This window comes from Miscanthus floridulus, chromosome 1, assembly GCF_019320115.1.
Source record: "Miscanthus floridulus cultivar M001 chromosome 1, ASM1932011v1, whole genome shotgun sequence".
NCBI classification, from domain to species: Eukaryota; Viridiplantae; Streptophyta; class Magnoliopsida; order Poales; family Poaceae; genus Miscanthus; species Miscanthus floridulus.
Genome location: NC_089580.1, coordinates 5,013,258 through 5,026,740, shown reverse-complemented (window position 1 = coordinate 5,026,740; position 13,483 = coordinate 5,013,258). Strand labels below are relative to the sequence as shown.

General features: G+C 47.8%; 1 protein-coding gene across 1 annotated transcript; it reads right to left on the bottom strand.

Moving 5' to 3' along the window:
- Positions 1-4,219: 4,219 nt before the first annotated feature.
- On the bottom strand, positions 4,220-9,264 carry LOC136524511 (LOB domain-containing protein 38-like). The gene is made up of 2 exons (XM_066518052.1): positions 8,778-9,264; positions 4,220-4,906 (listed from the first exon to the last, which is right to left on the bottom strand). Exons 1-2 carry the CDS (start codon positions 8,959-8,961, stop codon positions 4,353-4,355), a joined length of 738 nt encoding a protein of 245 aa, XP_066374149.1. The 5' UTR covers positions 8,962-9,264; the 3' UTR covers positions 4,220-4,352.
- Positions 9,265-13,483: the final 4,219 nt, after the last annotated feature.

Sequence of the window (13,483 nt, the reverse complement as noted above, 5' to 3'; positions counted from 1 at the left end):
TGCAAAGTGTTCAAGAGGCATGTTGCAAGTGTTTCAGAGGGATGTTGTAAGCATTTGTTCAAAACGTTTCATCTGTTTTAGACGTATGTTGCAAGCTTTTTATCTGGATATTGCATATGTTTCACACATAAGTTGCAAGAGTATGTTCAAAATGATTCAGTCTTATATGCAATAAGTGTTTTCATGTTGCAAGTTGCAAGTGTTTTATCTGGATGTTGCATATGTGTCACACACATGTTGCAAGTGTATGTTCTACATGTTTCATCTGCTTCAGACGTATGTTGCATTCAAATATTTTATGTTGCAAGTGTTTCGTGTCTTCAGAGGTATGTTCATAGAGTTATGGATGCACGCCCAGGCGCCGAGGGAAGGGGTGCGACGAGCTGGGGGCCGGTGGATGGGGCGTGTGGTGCACCTGGGGTCCTGTAGATGGAGCGTGCTCGTCCTCATCCTTGGTCCCGGGTCCCGCCTGCACAGAGAGAGAGGAGGGGGTTAGAGAGAAGCAGCGGCGTGCACAGTGTGAGGCGGGCGAGGCAAGGTACACGTGCGGAGCGGGACGAGACAGACAAGGAAGAACTACAGCGATACGGTGAGAGTACGGCGCATTTCTGATGGGTCATCTGCTGGACCGTTTGTTAACATCGATGAAATTCTATCCCATCGGACAGCAATTCCCTCCTACCTAATCTGGACGTAGCATTTAGCATCACGGTGACTGCACCAGCTTCTCCTCCAGAGCCCGCACAGGCGTCACACTCATTATGACCCCCGATGGCCCGGGTTGCCGGCGGTGACTGATGCTCCTAGTTTGCTGCAACGCTGACGCTGGTGGCGGTGGATGTAGCACTGCGTGCAGAGCAGACAGCACGGCTGGTTTCACCTTCTAAACTTTAGTCCCTGTCATATTGGATATTTAAACACTAAATTAAAGTATTAAATATAGATTAATTATAAAACTAATTACACAGATTGAGACTAATTTGCGAGACGAATCTATTAAACCTAATTAGTCCATGATTTGACAATATAGTGCTACAGTAGACATGTGCTTATGATGGGTTACTTAGACTTAATTGATTCGTCTCATAAATTAGTCACGACTTCTGTAGTTAGTTTTATTATTAGTATGCGAATATCTAATGTGACACCTGACGTGACACCTTCCAACATTTAGTCTCTGGATCAACATCCCTTGTTATTGGTTGCAAAAACATGCAACCGTGTCTCTACTCTCTAGACCCTTCGATCCGGCGCTGTCGATGTTTGGGAGTGAAAGTTGGCATGACGGAATCAAACAGGTTGTAGGTGGTGATGGCGTGGTATCCCGCACCGTTCTGAATTCAATTCTGCCCCGTCTCTTCGATGTCGCTTAGAGCTGGTCTCAGCTCGCGCTCTCATCACATGCAAACACGCGCACCTCAATTCTATTTCTGCGGTACTCGAGAAATCAGTATAGTGCTTTTTTTTTGCTTGTCCTGACAGGTATTTTTCAGGACAAAAGACACCATGCCATTTTATCCATGTACGGTCTTTTTTATATATAAGACATGATTTATACCCTTTTTTATATATAAGACATGATTTATACCAAGAAATGAGTAAAAGAGACAAGAGACCATATAAAAAATGAGTAAAATACGCTGACGGTCTTTAAACTTGGGATCGAGCGGTGTCATCTAGATTCAAAACTTCTATTTTTTATTCCTGGGTCCCTAAACTTGTCTTGGGCTTCAGCACAGCACAGGTCTAAATGGATTTTGACCCGCTCCATACGCTGATGTGGCATGTTGACTCAGTGTTGATGTGGATATGATATGTTTGGTCCAGTACCTAAACTTAGTTGCATGGTGATATCATCTCTGGGTCACATACTTACAACATTGCATATCTAGGTCCTCAAACTTAGTAAAAGAGACACGAGATACCTAAACTCGCACGACAGTGATGTCTAGGTCCCTAACTTCCAAAAAATGTAGATCTATGTCCCTAAACTTGTTAATCAAGCCACACGAGGTCTAAATTACCATTGTTTGCGATAAGTCGCCCACTTGGTTGTTGACTATACACCTCGCATGTGGGGCCCATATGTTGTCCCTCTCTCATCTCCTTCCCCATTCCCTCCTATGTGGGCCCATACGTGTGGTCCCTCTCTCTCATCTCATTCCCCTTCCTCCTGTCTTTTGTTCGGACAGATATAACAATGCCTACCCTTGAGCCAAAAACAAAGAGCACGGCTTATCCACAACCGGCCACCATTTGGCCTTGGCCATGGCTAAGCTTGGCATGTGTGTTGGAGGATAGGAGTGAGCATGTGCAGGCCAGCGGGCTATGGTACGGTGGTGCAAGAGAAAGTGGTGGCAGTGGCACGAGAGGGATTGGGGAAGGAGATGAGAGAGAGGGACAACATGTGGTGGACTCCACATGCTAGGCGCACAGTCAGTGGCCACGCGCGAGGCTTATCACAAATAATGGTATTTTAGATCTCGCTTCGACCTAATTATCATGTTTAGTGATCTAGAGCTGCAATTATATATGTAAGTTAGGGACCTAGATGGCACTTTTGTGCAAGTTTAGGTACCTTGTGTGGCCCGGTTAGCAAGTCTAAGGACTAAGATATGCAATGTTGTAAGTTTGGGATTTAGATGACATCGTTGTGCAAGTTTAGGTACTAGACCAAACGTGTCGGATCCCCGTCAACGCTTAATCAACATGCCACGTCAATGTATGGAGCAGGTCGAAACCCGTTTGGAACAGTGCTGAAGGCCGGAACAAATTTAGGGACCCAAAAAATGATATTTTGGGACCCAAATGACACCGCCACCCAAATTTAGGGACCATTGTGCCATTTTCCCAAAAAAAAATCCCACCATGTATGTTTTTCCATCACCATCGGTGGACTAGAAAAAAAACAAATAGCCCAGCAATATCAGACAAATACCATATATAGCGAATCATGGTCACCATGTCGTATGTTTTTCAATCACCGTCGGTATATGAGAGAGATAACAAATAGCCCAACAATGTGAGACAAATACGATTTATAGCGATTCATGGCCACCATGTATCATGTATGTTTTTCCGTCACCAAAGAGAAAAAAACGAATAGCCCAACAATATCAGACAAATAACATGTATAGCGAATCATGGCCATTTTCCATCACCATCGGTAGACAAGAGGAAGAAAACAATTAGCCCAACAAGCCTGGGCGTTCGGGTTACCCGATTTTTTCGGGTTGGGTAATTCGGGTAATTCAAAATTCGGGTAATAAAAATTGCTACCCGATATTACCCCCGAAAAAACACTACCCGCAAATTCGGGTACCCGATAATTCGGGTTCGGGTATTACCCGATATACCCAAATTTACAGAAAACAACAAACTACACTAAATTTCAGTAGCGATCTATACATAATTTCAGCAGCAATTTGTATAGAATTTCAATAGCAATTTGTAGAGAATAATATATTACAGTCACTCATTCAAATAGAGAGAATTATATTCTAATAAAGTGATAAGTTAAATGGTTCAGCTAACAACACATGATGAATACAAAGACAAAACAAATCTTTGGGTAGTTCGGGTAGTTTGGATACCGGGGGATATTACCCGAATTACCCAAACTAATTTCGGGTAATCAAGATCGCTATCCGAATTTGGTATCGGGTACCTCGGGTTCGGGTAATTCGGGTCCGGGTTCGGGTAATTCGGGTACGGGTAATGGGTATCGGGTATTTTGCCCAGGCTTAAATATGAGACAAATAACAATCGCTATGAGGTGATTGGTTGACTTTGACTTGGTGTTTAACGATAGCCAGAAGCCAGGCATGGCGCAATATAGCTCATAGGAAATGGATGTTTTTTACCGTACGTGTCTTGACTAGACTATAGACAAATGTCGTTGGGTCCAAATCATCTCCTGAATACCCGGGGAGCCGGGATCACGTAGCAACGGTGCCGAGGCAACGGAATTATCATCTTATATATATTATTGTGAATTTCTTTATCATTTCTTTTCCTGAAAATTGCATCTAATAAAGAATAGAAAATTGCACACAGTTTTCTTCCCTATATATATATACCAAATTAAGGAACTCGTTAATTCACCCAATTAACAGTGCTAATTGGCGGGTTTCTTGTTTACTACTTCAGAAGCATTTTCAGTTCTTCACATCTCAAAAAAAAAAACGTCGATTAACCAACACCGATTGATCGCTGCAACTAATTACCACACGTACACCCTGCTCCCATCATTCTGAACTCTATCTGCACAGTTACATGCATCTTACAAGAAGGAAAGGAAGAACCGAAGAAGTTAATTACGTACGGACAACACGACGACGATCGTCAGTCAGTCAGTTGAAGAGGTTCAGCAGCGCCGGGGTCCTGGCCTCCGCATGATCACCGCCGGTGACGGGCTGCTGGTCCTCGCACGTCGTCATGGCGGAGTACTCGTCGGACGCGCCGCCGCCGCCGCCGCCGCAGCCCCGCACCAGGCCGCGGCCCAGCGGCGACAACGCCGGCGTCAGGCAGAGGTCGAGCTCGCACGACTGCAGCAGCCCCGCCGGCTGCTGCTGCTGCTGGCAGCCCGCGGGGACGCCGGCGGCGGCGTTGAAGGCGAGGCCGCCGTTAACGTTCTTGCGCTTCTTGGACGGCGCGGTGGACGAGTTCTCGGGCGAGGACAAAGAGGAGGCGGTGGCGAGGCCGACGTCGCCGTAGAGCCCGTCCATGTCGCGGTCCGTGAAGGCGGCGGGGATGGTGGAGAGCGCGCGGAGGGAGTCGCCGCGGAGGACGGCGGCGGCGGAGGCCTGGCAGAGGTCCCAGTTGCCCGTCCACATCAGGCCGATGGCGCCGCTCACCGGGTTGATGGTCCGCCCGCAGGCTTCGTACAGCAGCGAACGGAAGAGAGCTGCATTATCCACATTTCCATTGTTAATCTACCTCAGCAAACTGGCTCTTAGTTACGCTAGCAGTCAGTACTCACACAGTTCAAAGTGAAACTACTTAAGATACTACTGTTAGATGATCTCCAACGGCCAATTGGACCCTTGATCCGCGCTCTGATAGGGGTGGACCCCGTCACACTGCACTATAAAAAGAGAGGTGGGGCCGGCGGCTTTTTTCACGACGTTCACCGTGAGCAGCCATACTCGCCCCACCGACATAACGCTAATCCGATCTAGAGGGTGTGCAGCCAGTGACGGGAAGCTCCATTGCCTCGTCGCCACTGGACTGCGTCACCAGACTTCACTGCTACATCACCACCGCCTTCATCGACTCGGACCGCACCACCGCCATCGCCATGGACGGCTCCAGCAGCTCCTCCACCAAGCCATCCGACGGTTAGAGACCACTGCCCCTCTCCCTTCTTCTCCGCCTAGATCTCGTAGTTCATGTTCTAGGGTTTGTTCATCATGTTCTAGTCAAGTTGTACCCGTTAGATCTATGCCTAGTTGATCCTACAGTTCTAATAATGGTATCAGAGCCAGATCTAGCTGTAGATCTAGTTTGGGATAGTACAGTAGAAGCATCAAGAATGAGAGGATTCGAATCGATTTCGGTTTCAAAATCCTAACCCTAACCCTCAAGGGGAAAGGACGGACAAAGGGGAGGAACCTACCTTGCCTCCGTCGACACCGCCGTTTGCACGGGAAGAAGACCGCGCCGCCGCTTCGCTGACGCGCGGGAAGGGAGCTGCCGGAAGGCACGGCCTCACCGCCACGTGTACCCTACCGGGACTGGACTCAGGGCACCGCAGCAAGACCGCTCGACGGCGGCGTGCTCAACCTCGGGTGAACGTGCGCGCCGGCGAGGGGGCCTGTGGCGGCGCCGTCGACCTTCTTTCCTTCGGCTGCGCTGGTGGTGGCCGTCGTCGCTGCTCTGCTTCGCGCTGGGAGAGGGAGAGGGAAGAAATGAGTTAGGGTTTAGGGGCACGGTCGACCGGGGGTTTTGATCTTCCAAAAATGACGCCTGGCCGTCGGATCTGGATGGACGGCTGAGAGCGCGTCGGACCAAAATCGGACAAGGAAGATGAAATGAAATCAATGAAAACCAATGGTGTTTGAAACTTAGAAACAATTCCTAAAGGAGCCAAGACAGTAGGCTATAAATAGGTCTACAAAACTAAACATGACTCCAAAGGAAATATAGAAAGGATTAAAGCACGACTTGTGGCGAAAGATTTCACGTAAAGAGAAGGCATAGATTACAATGAGACATTTTCTCCAGTCTCATATAAGGATTCTTTTATAATCATAATGGCGCTTGTAGCACATTACGACTTAGAATTACATCAGATGGATGTAAAGACGGCGCTCCTAAATGGGGATCTGGAGGAAAATGTTTACATGGCACAACCGAAAGGTTTTGTTGTGGAAGGAAAAGAACGTATGGGATGCCACCTGAAGAAATCCATTTACGGATTAAAACAAGCTTCAAGACATTGGTATTTGAAGTTTGATAGTACAATAAGAAAGTTTGGGTTTCAAGAAAATATAGAGGAAAATTGTGTTTATGCAAAGTTCAAGAATGGGAAATACATTTTTCTAGTCTTTAATGTGGACGACATCTTGCTCGCCAGCAGTGATGTTAATCTACTACTAGAAACAAAGAAATTCTTGTCCTCAAAGTTTGATATGAAGAATCTCGATGAAGCTTCGTTTGTCCTAGGAATAGAGATTCACCGAGATAGAGAAAAGGGGGTTTTAAGATTATCACAAAAGGCATACTTAGAAAAAGTTTTAAAGAAATACAGTATGCAAAATTGTAAGTCTTCACCTGCTCCCATAGTCAAGGGCGACAGATATGGGGAATTTCAATGTTCTAGGAACCAATATGAGATCGATCAAATGAAAGTGGTTTCATATAGTTCAGCTGTCGGAAGGTTACAGTATGCTCAAGTGTGTACTCGCCCTGACTTAGCATTTGTTACCGGGTTGCTTGGCAGATATCAGAGTAATCCAGGAATAGAACACTAGAAATTAGTAAAGAAAGTTTTGCGTTACCTGCAAGGTACGAAGGGTCTTATGCTAACGTAAAGAAGATCTGATTCCCTGCACATAGAGGGGTATACAGATTCTGACTATGCGGGAGATGACAGAAAATCCACGTCAGGATACATATTCACTCTCGCAGGAGGAGCTATATCGTGGAAAAGCTCAAAGCAAACCATCACTACATCGTCCACAATGTATGCCGAGTTTGTAGCATATTATGAGGCCACAGGGCAGGTGAATTGACTGAAGAAATTCATGTCCGGGTTGAAAATGGTAGACGACATACACAAACCACTCAAGTTATATTGCGATAATAATCCAGCAGTATGTTATGCTCACAACAATAAGTCAAGTGGTGCTGTCAAACACATTGACATAAAGTATTATGTTGTGAAAGACAAAGTTCGGGATCATATAATTAGTCTTGAGCATATAAGAACAGAAAAGATGCTCGTCGATCTACTTACAAAAGGCTTACCACCCAGCGTGTTCAGAGAACACTTAGCCGGTATAGGTTTAAGGGAAAGCCTATGATTCTTGGATAATAGGGCCTAGTTGAGAATCTGTTTGAAAACAGAGAGGTGAATTGTAGCTGTTTAATCTAATGGCAACTGACCGTGACGATGAGGCACGCTCTATACACTAATCTGTGATGGAATTGAAACAAGATAAAGTAAGTAAGTTGAGATTAAGACATAAGGTGAGATCAAGGGAAAAAATATTAGATGATCTCCAGGCCAATTGGGCCCTTGGATCCGCGCCCTGATCGGGTGCGTCCAACCCTACATGGTTGGTGGGCCCCCGTCACTCTGCGCTATAAAAAGAGAGATGGGGGCCGGCGGCTTTTTTCACGAGATTCACCGTGAGCAGCCATAGTCGCCCCACCAACATAACCCTAATCCGATCTAGAGGGTGCGCGGCCAGTGACGAGAAGCTCCATTGCCTCGCCGCCACCGGACTGCGTCACCGGACTTCACTGCTACATCGCCACCGCCTTCATCGACTTGGACCGCACCACCGCCATCGCCATGGACGGCTCCAGCAGCTCCTCCGCCAAGCCCTCCGACGGTCAGAGACCACTGCCCCTCTCCCTTCTTCTCCACCTAGATCTCGTAGTTCATGTTCTAGAGTTTGTTCATCATGTTCTAGTTAAGTTGTACCCGCTAGATCTATGTCTAGTTGATCCTACAGTTCTAACAACTACTACTACAAAAATATTTATCCCTAACAAAAAAAAGGTTGAAACCATTACTAATAATAAAATTGGATCCCAATAATTAACTAGCATATCTTGGAGTCGGTTTGGTGAGGTAGCATTGGGTTTGGGCCTGGTAAAAAAGATTCTGCAGCATTGTGATAGGGTGGCTTTTTTACTTTTGTCCCATGGGGGCGTCGGAAGGCCGCGTAAACGCCATAAACAAAACATTGGTACCAACTACTACTGCTACTGCTACTGCTAGTAGATACCTTGGTGGATAGGTCACGTCTGTTCTCTTCAAGATAACATTGTTGGTCTGGATAGATGAAACCAAACCAAAGTTCGTCCAAGGACACTAGTAGGAGTAATAATCCTCAACTAAACACTACTTTACAGAAAAAAAAAAGATTGAACGAACTTCGTCATCTATCTATACATGTGAGTAACGTCAGAGTAAGCAAATCATATGATCGACTACTCATAATCTTGCAACTTAGAAGACGTAGATGGAATTGAATGCGATGAGGGAGCACCAAGTAGTAATAGTGAAGTAAACAAAGTTAGTGGTAATAATAATTGATAATTACCTGGGCGGTGCTGCAGCGGGACGGCGGCGAGGGAGTCGAGGAGGCCCGCGCGGCCGAAGAACTTGGCGACGAAGACGGTGGCGTTGGCCTGCGGCTGCGCGCCGTGGATCCACTCGATGCTGGGGCGGAGCACGCAGGCGTCGCTGCACCCCTTGCGCAGGACGCGGCAGCCGTTGCAGCTCATCTACCTAGCTATATATATCCCGGGCCGATCGATCTTCTCCTTCGATCGCCTTTCAATTCTCTTGCTCCTGTCTCGATATATATGGAAGCCAACGCCCACCGGCCGGCCGTGTGCTCGAGAGCACGCAAGCTGTCGGCAATGGAGGCGTACAGGAGCAGCTAGCAGCCAATAGTACAGCTAGCCGGTAGCGAGGTGGTTGGTTGCTTATATATAGGAGGAAGAGAAAGCTAGAGGAAGGAGGAAGAGAGGGGCGCGGTCCCTCCGGAGCGGCAGGGGGCAGAGAGGGTTGAATGAAGGCAGGTGAAATTGGGGTGGGTTCCGCTCCAATGACATTGGCGGTTGGTGCACCTCCGTGTTGCCGCAACACCCCACTGTCTTCTCCGTTGTCGCGTCCGCAGGATCCTCTATGCAGGTACTATACATTCCCTCCTATGTCACGGTGTAACTGATGCTCGAAGAAAATATATGTGTGCGCCACTCACACACCGGTGCTGGGAATACTTGAAAGCACACCATATAATGTCCAGTGTACCATCGATGCCCATGTACGTAAATGTGGGCTACTTTGTCAGAACATCACCGTTTCTATCTATTCTAGCTAGAGCGGTGCAACCCTGACTGAAGACCGAGGTTGGCGTCGGCTTCGCATTCCTAGACCGTGGCAAATGACAACTCGCCTGGTGATTTGTCTTGAAGGATGCAAGTCCTTGATTTAGACGTTTACAACGTACTGCTATATATATATATATATATAAAATTTTCTGTGTGGCGGCATCATCTCCGATTCTTAACGCAATGCAATTGCAACCCGGCCCGCTCTCGCGGTCATACGGAACGCAACTGCAGAGGATCCGAGCGTGTCAGTGCGGACGTTTTGGCAGGGATAATCTAAGCCGCGGAAGAGGGGTTTGTGGATAGGAACAAAGTGGATTGAGCCGACTAGCAGCAGCAAAGAAAAAGGCCGGAAAGCGACGCGCGGCGGGGGGCCGGGGCCCTGGTGGGGTGGGGTGGGCATGTCGCGAAATTTAATTTAATTTATAGAAGGCAGATATGAATACCAATACGACGTCCCTGCCCCTTGGCGTGCCCCTTGGCGGCCGCCAAGGGGCGGGCTGAGGTCGCTGCGTGGCCGCGTGGCCGTTGCCATCGCCACCTCAAACCGGCCCCCGGAGCGTTTCCTTCCCTGGCCTCTCTTCCTCGTCCGCTAGCCTAGCTTGCCCCTTCCGACACTCGTAGATCCGCTCCCGCTCGTGCCTGGCGCCCAGCTCACCTGGCCTCCTCTCCTCGGTCGTTGGCGCCTCAGACGGACTGACTCCCACGCCCACGCCCACGCCCACGCACGCAGGTCCTACACGCATGCAACTTGCCGCCGACCCCGGACGCCTTTCGGCTATCTAGCTGCGTCTTCTTCCCGTCTGACGACTGATGCAGCTAGGTGCCGCGCGCTGGCCCTACCAGCCGCAACTTGCTCGGAAGCTATGTTAATTAACGGATCGCTAATCTGACCAGCTGAGCCTTTTGCATTGAGCGTACTACGTTATTAATTCAGATGGCTGGTCATGCCATGGGATGGTGGCATGGCTGCATGCGTGCGTGCCGGCCGGTTCGGTGGAGACTGGAGGCGTCGATCGGGGGCGGCGCGTGACGTACGCCGCCGGGCAATGGAGTGGAACCGGTGGCTCCGGCTATGTGCCGCATCAGATTCACATCTTTTTCAGGCCGCGCCGCGCGCGCTCGGGTTTATTTTTCCCGGCCCCTTTGTGGACTCGGCAAGAATATGATGCATCACCCCGTCGCCCGCATGCCGCAAGCTGCAACGCATGGCTCATCGCCGCGCACCCGTCAATGGCGACGGACGCGGCAAAAATAATGCGACGAGCAGGCCGGAGCCGTCGGGAGCCACAAAACCGACCGTTCCACGTGCAGCCTCCATCTTGCCGGAATGCCCATAACAACGTGCGCAACCTCGGCGCTCGGCTGTGGGCATCCACTTGTTTGGTTTTATTTACTTTTTTTTATGAGGGGAAGTTTGGTTTTATTTACTTTTTTTTGAGAAATGTTATATTTATTTACTGGATCAACAGGATGACCCACAAAGGCCACAGCCAAAAACGTAACGTTATGTTAATACCCACTAGGCCGGCCCACTCAACTTTGATGCCGAGCACTGTGTGGGTTCCAACTTCCAATCGCAAGGTCCCTAGCTGGCCACTGCGCCGCCTCGTTCGTCGCCGGCCCGCCTCATCCCGCTCGTTTGTTCCGGCTAGCCGGCTATATACCCATACGTTCGCAACCTCGGTGCTCCGTTGTGAGGGCTTGTTTGATTGATAAGCTATGGTTAAAAGTATTGTTGGCTAGTTTGGTATGAGAAAAAAATATTGTTCGTTGGCTGATAAGTCATGACTTATAAATCAAATACGACCAAACGAACAGGCTGAAGATATAGAGCATCTCCAGTAGGGACTCTATTCAAGACCATAAACTACAATTTAAGGACTAGAGTAAAAAATACAGCTCTAGCAGGGCCTATACTCAGGCCCCCAAATTTAGGTGACCCTCAAACCAAAATGATATATCTCTCGCAAAGTTTCAGATATAACTTAAACCAAACTTTGATGTTTGTACATCTCAAAGCCTTTTCTTACTCGTATACGGTTCTAATTTGTATACAAACTAACTTTTATAATCATACTAACAAATGTGAACTTACATGGGCATTTGTCATGCAAAATTTGTTTTTTCTTCACAAAAATTTCAAATAACTAAGTAAGAAACCCTTCTAAAGTAACATGCAAAACTTTTTATCTTATATACCAAAAAAAAATTTAATGTAATATACTACATAAAGATTCTTGTTAAGGAATTCTAAAAAAATTGAACTAATTTACTATTATGTAATTGAAATGAATTTATGCGTGGCTGCAGAAATTGTAGTTCCTTGCATGATCCTCGAGAAAACTGTAAATTTCCTTGCTAGCTTAGAATAATTTCCTCGGGAGATAAGAATAGCGGTGAAGGAAATGGTTAAGGTTTACATTCACACTCAAGAAAATGCTTAATTTCTTTGATGGATCTTATAAGCCCCTCAAGGAATATACTTTTCTTGGAAGTTTACTAGCATAGCCAAGGAAGCTATATATATTCCTTTGGCGGCTAGATTTTAGCACTCAGAGAAAACTATCTGCCCTCAAGTCAATTCTGGATTCGAAAGTCAAGGTAATCCTGTCAAGAACACGCCCCAAGGTGTTAACCTGAACATCTACCTGCTGGTGGAGCCAGAGCCTAGTCAATGCTATTCCAAAGAGGAACTCTCCTCTCGCCGCTCATTTCCTACGGGAGGTGCCGCAGCCAACCTGGCGTGGCTTCCTCTTCTCGCGCTCTCCCAGCCAGACCCAGCCGGCCCCCTCCCTCCCGCCTCCGGTGAGCTCGCCGGAGAGGGCTGGGAGTGGGCCCCCCTCCCCACCTAGTACTTAGTAGAGAATAGTTAGAGTGTCCGGATGGTTGTCTCCCTGCGGGGAAAGTCCTGTCTTGCCATCGTCGTCGCCATAGCCGTGGTCTTCCTCGCCGCCGACCTCGTCGACTAAAAGGTCAATAGAAATAAAATAAATCCGTTCGTCTTCTTCGCGGATCTCCTCTCCAACATCTCCGCTTCCACTTCCACCCGCCATCGACGAGATCCGCTCCCTCCTGATCCACAACCTTCATCGCCCGCATCCATCTCCTTACAGTAGCCTCCAGTTCTGGTGCTCCCTTCTTCAGCAAGGCAACTCCTCTTCTGGTGTTGGTTTGCCAGCTCTGATCCGCCTCCTTATGGGATCCAGGTTCGAGCTTCTTCTTCAACCTCCAGCGACGACATCAACAACATCCTTTGGTCGCCGGTGTGTGTCTCCTCCAACGGCTCAATCGACCCTCCTTTAACCGGCACTTTTGTGCGGTTAGTCCATCCGGGTGCATGCGTCTTTGACGCCTCTGCGGCCCTTCGCCGGCGGACTTATCTTCCGCATCGCCAACGATGGTGTTGCTTTCCCATCCAGCTATAGGACTTTGTTGTAATTTGGTCTTCTACGGAGGACCCCTTTGTAAAACGGTTGCTGTGATAATATAAATATATATGTTGTTGTAAAAAAATGCTATTCCAAAGAGCATGGAATTAGTCAAGACTCAAGAGGCCCAATGATGCATTTAATTTATTATGTAACTACCATTATTCTACCCCAAAACTAGCATCGGAGAGTATCTGTAAACACTTATTAGTCGGAGTAAGGGGCGAAATGGCCAAAGCCTTCATGAATAATGGTTTGCCTCGCCGCCAGTAAATATATGCACGTATGATAAAAATAACATAATTGAGTTCTAGTTGAATATATAAACACTACTAGATAACAGACTTTAGAACGATGTCCCAATTTGGCATTAGCCTCGGCATTTTTTGCCCCCGGGACTAAAGGATCCTTTAGTCCCGGTTGGTAATACCAACCGAGACTAAAGGTTCCTGCCCAACGGTCGTCCGCGGGGCAGGGAT

Excerpts from the sequence above, each read along its gene's own strand:
- LOC136524511 (XM_066518052.1), bottom strand. The coding sequence starts at position 8,961 with ATGAGCTGCAACGGCTGCCGCGTCCTGCGCAAGGGGTGCAGCGACGCC. Across the intron at positions 4,907-8,777 it reads CCCGCTGCAGCACCGCCCAG|CTCTCTTCCGTTCGCTGCTG; the intron begins GTAATTATCAAT and ends TGGATAATGCAG.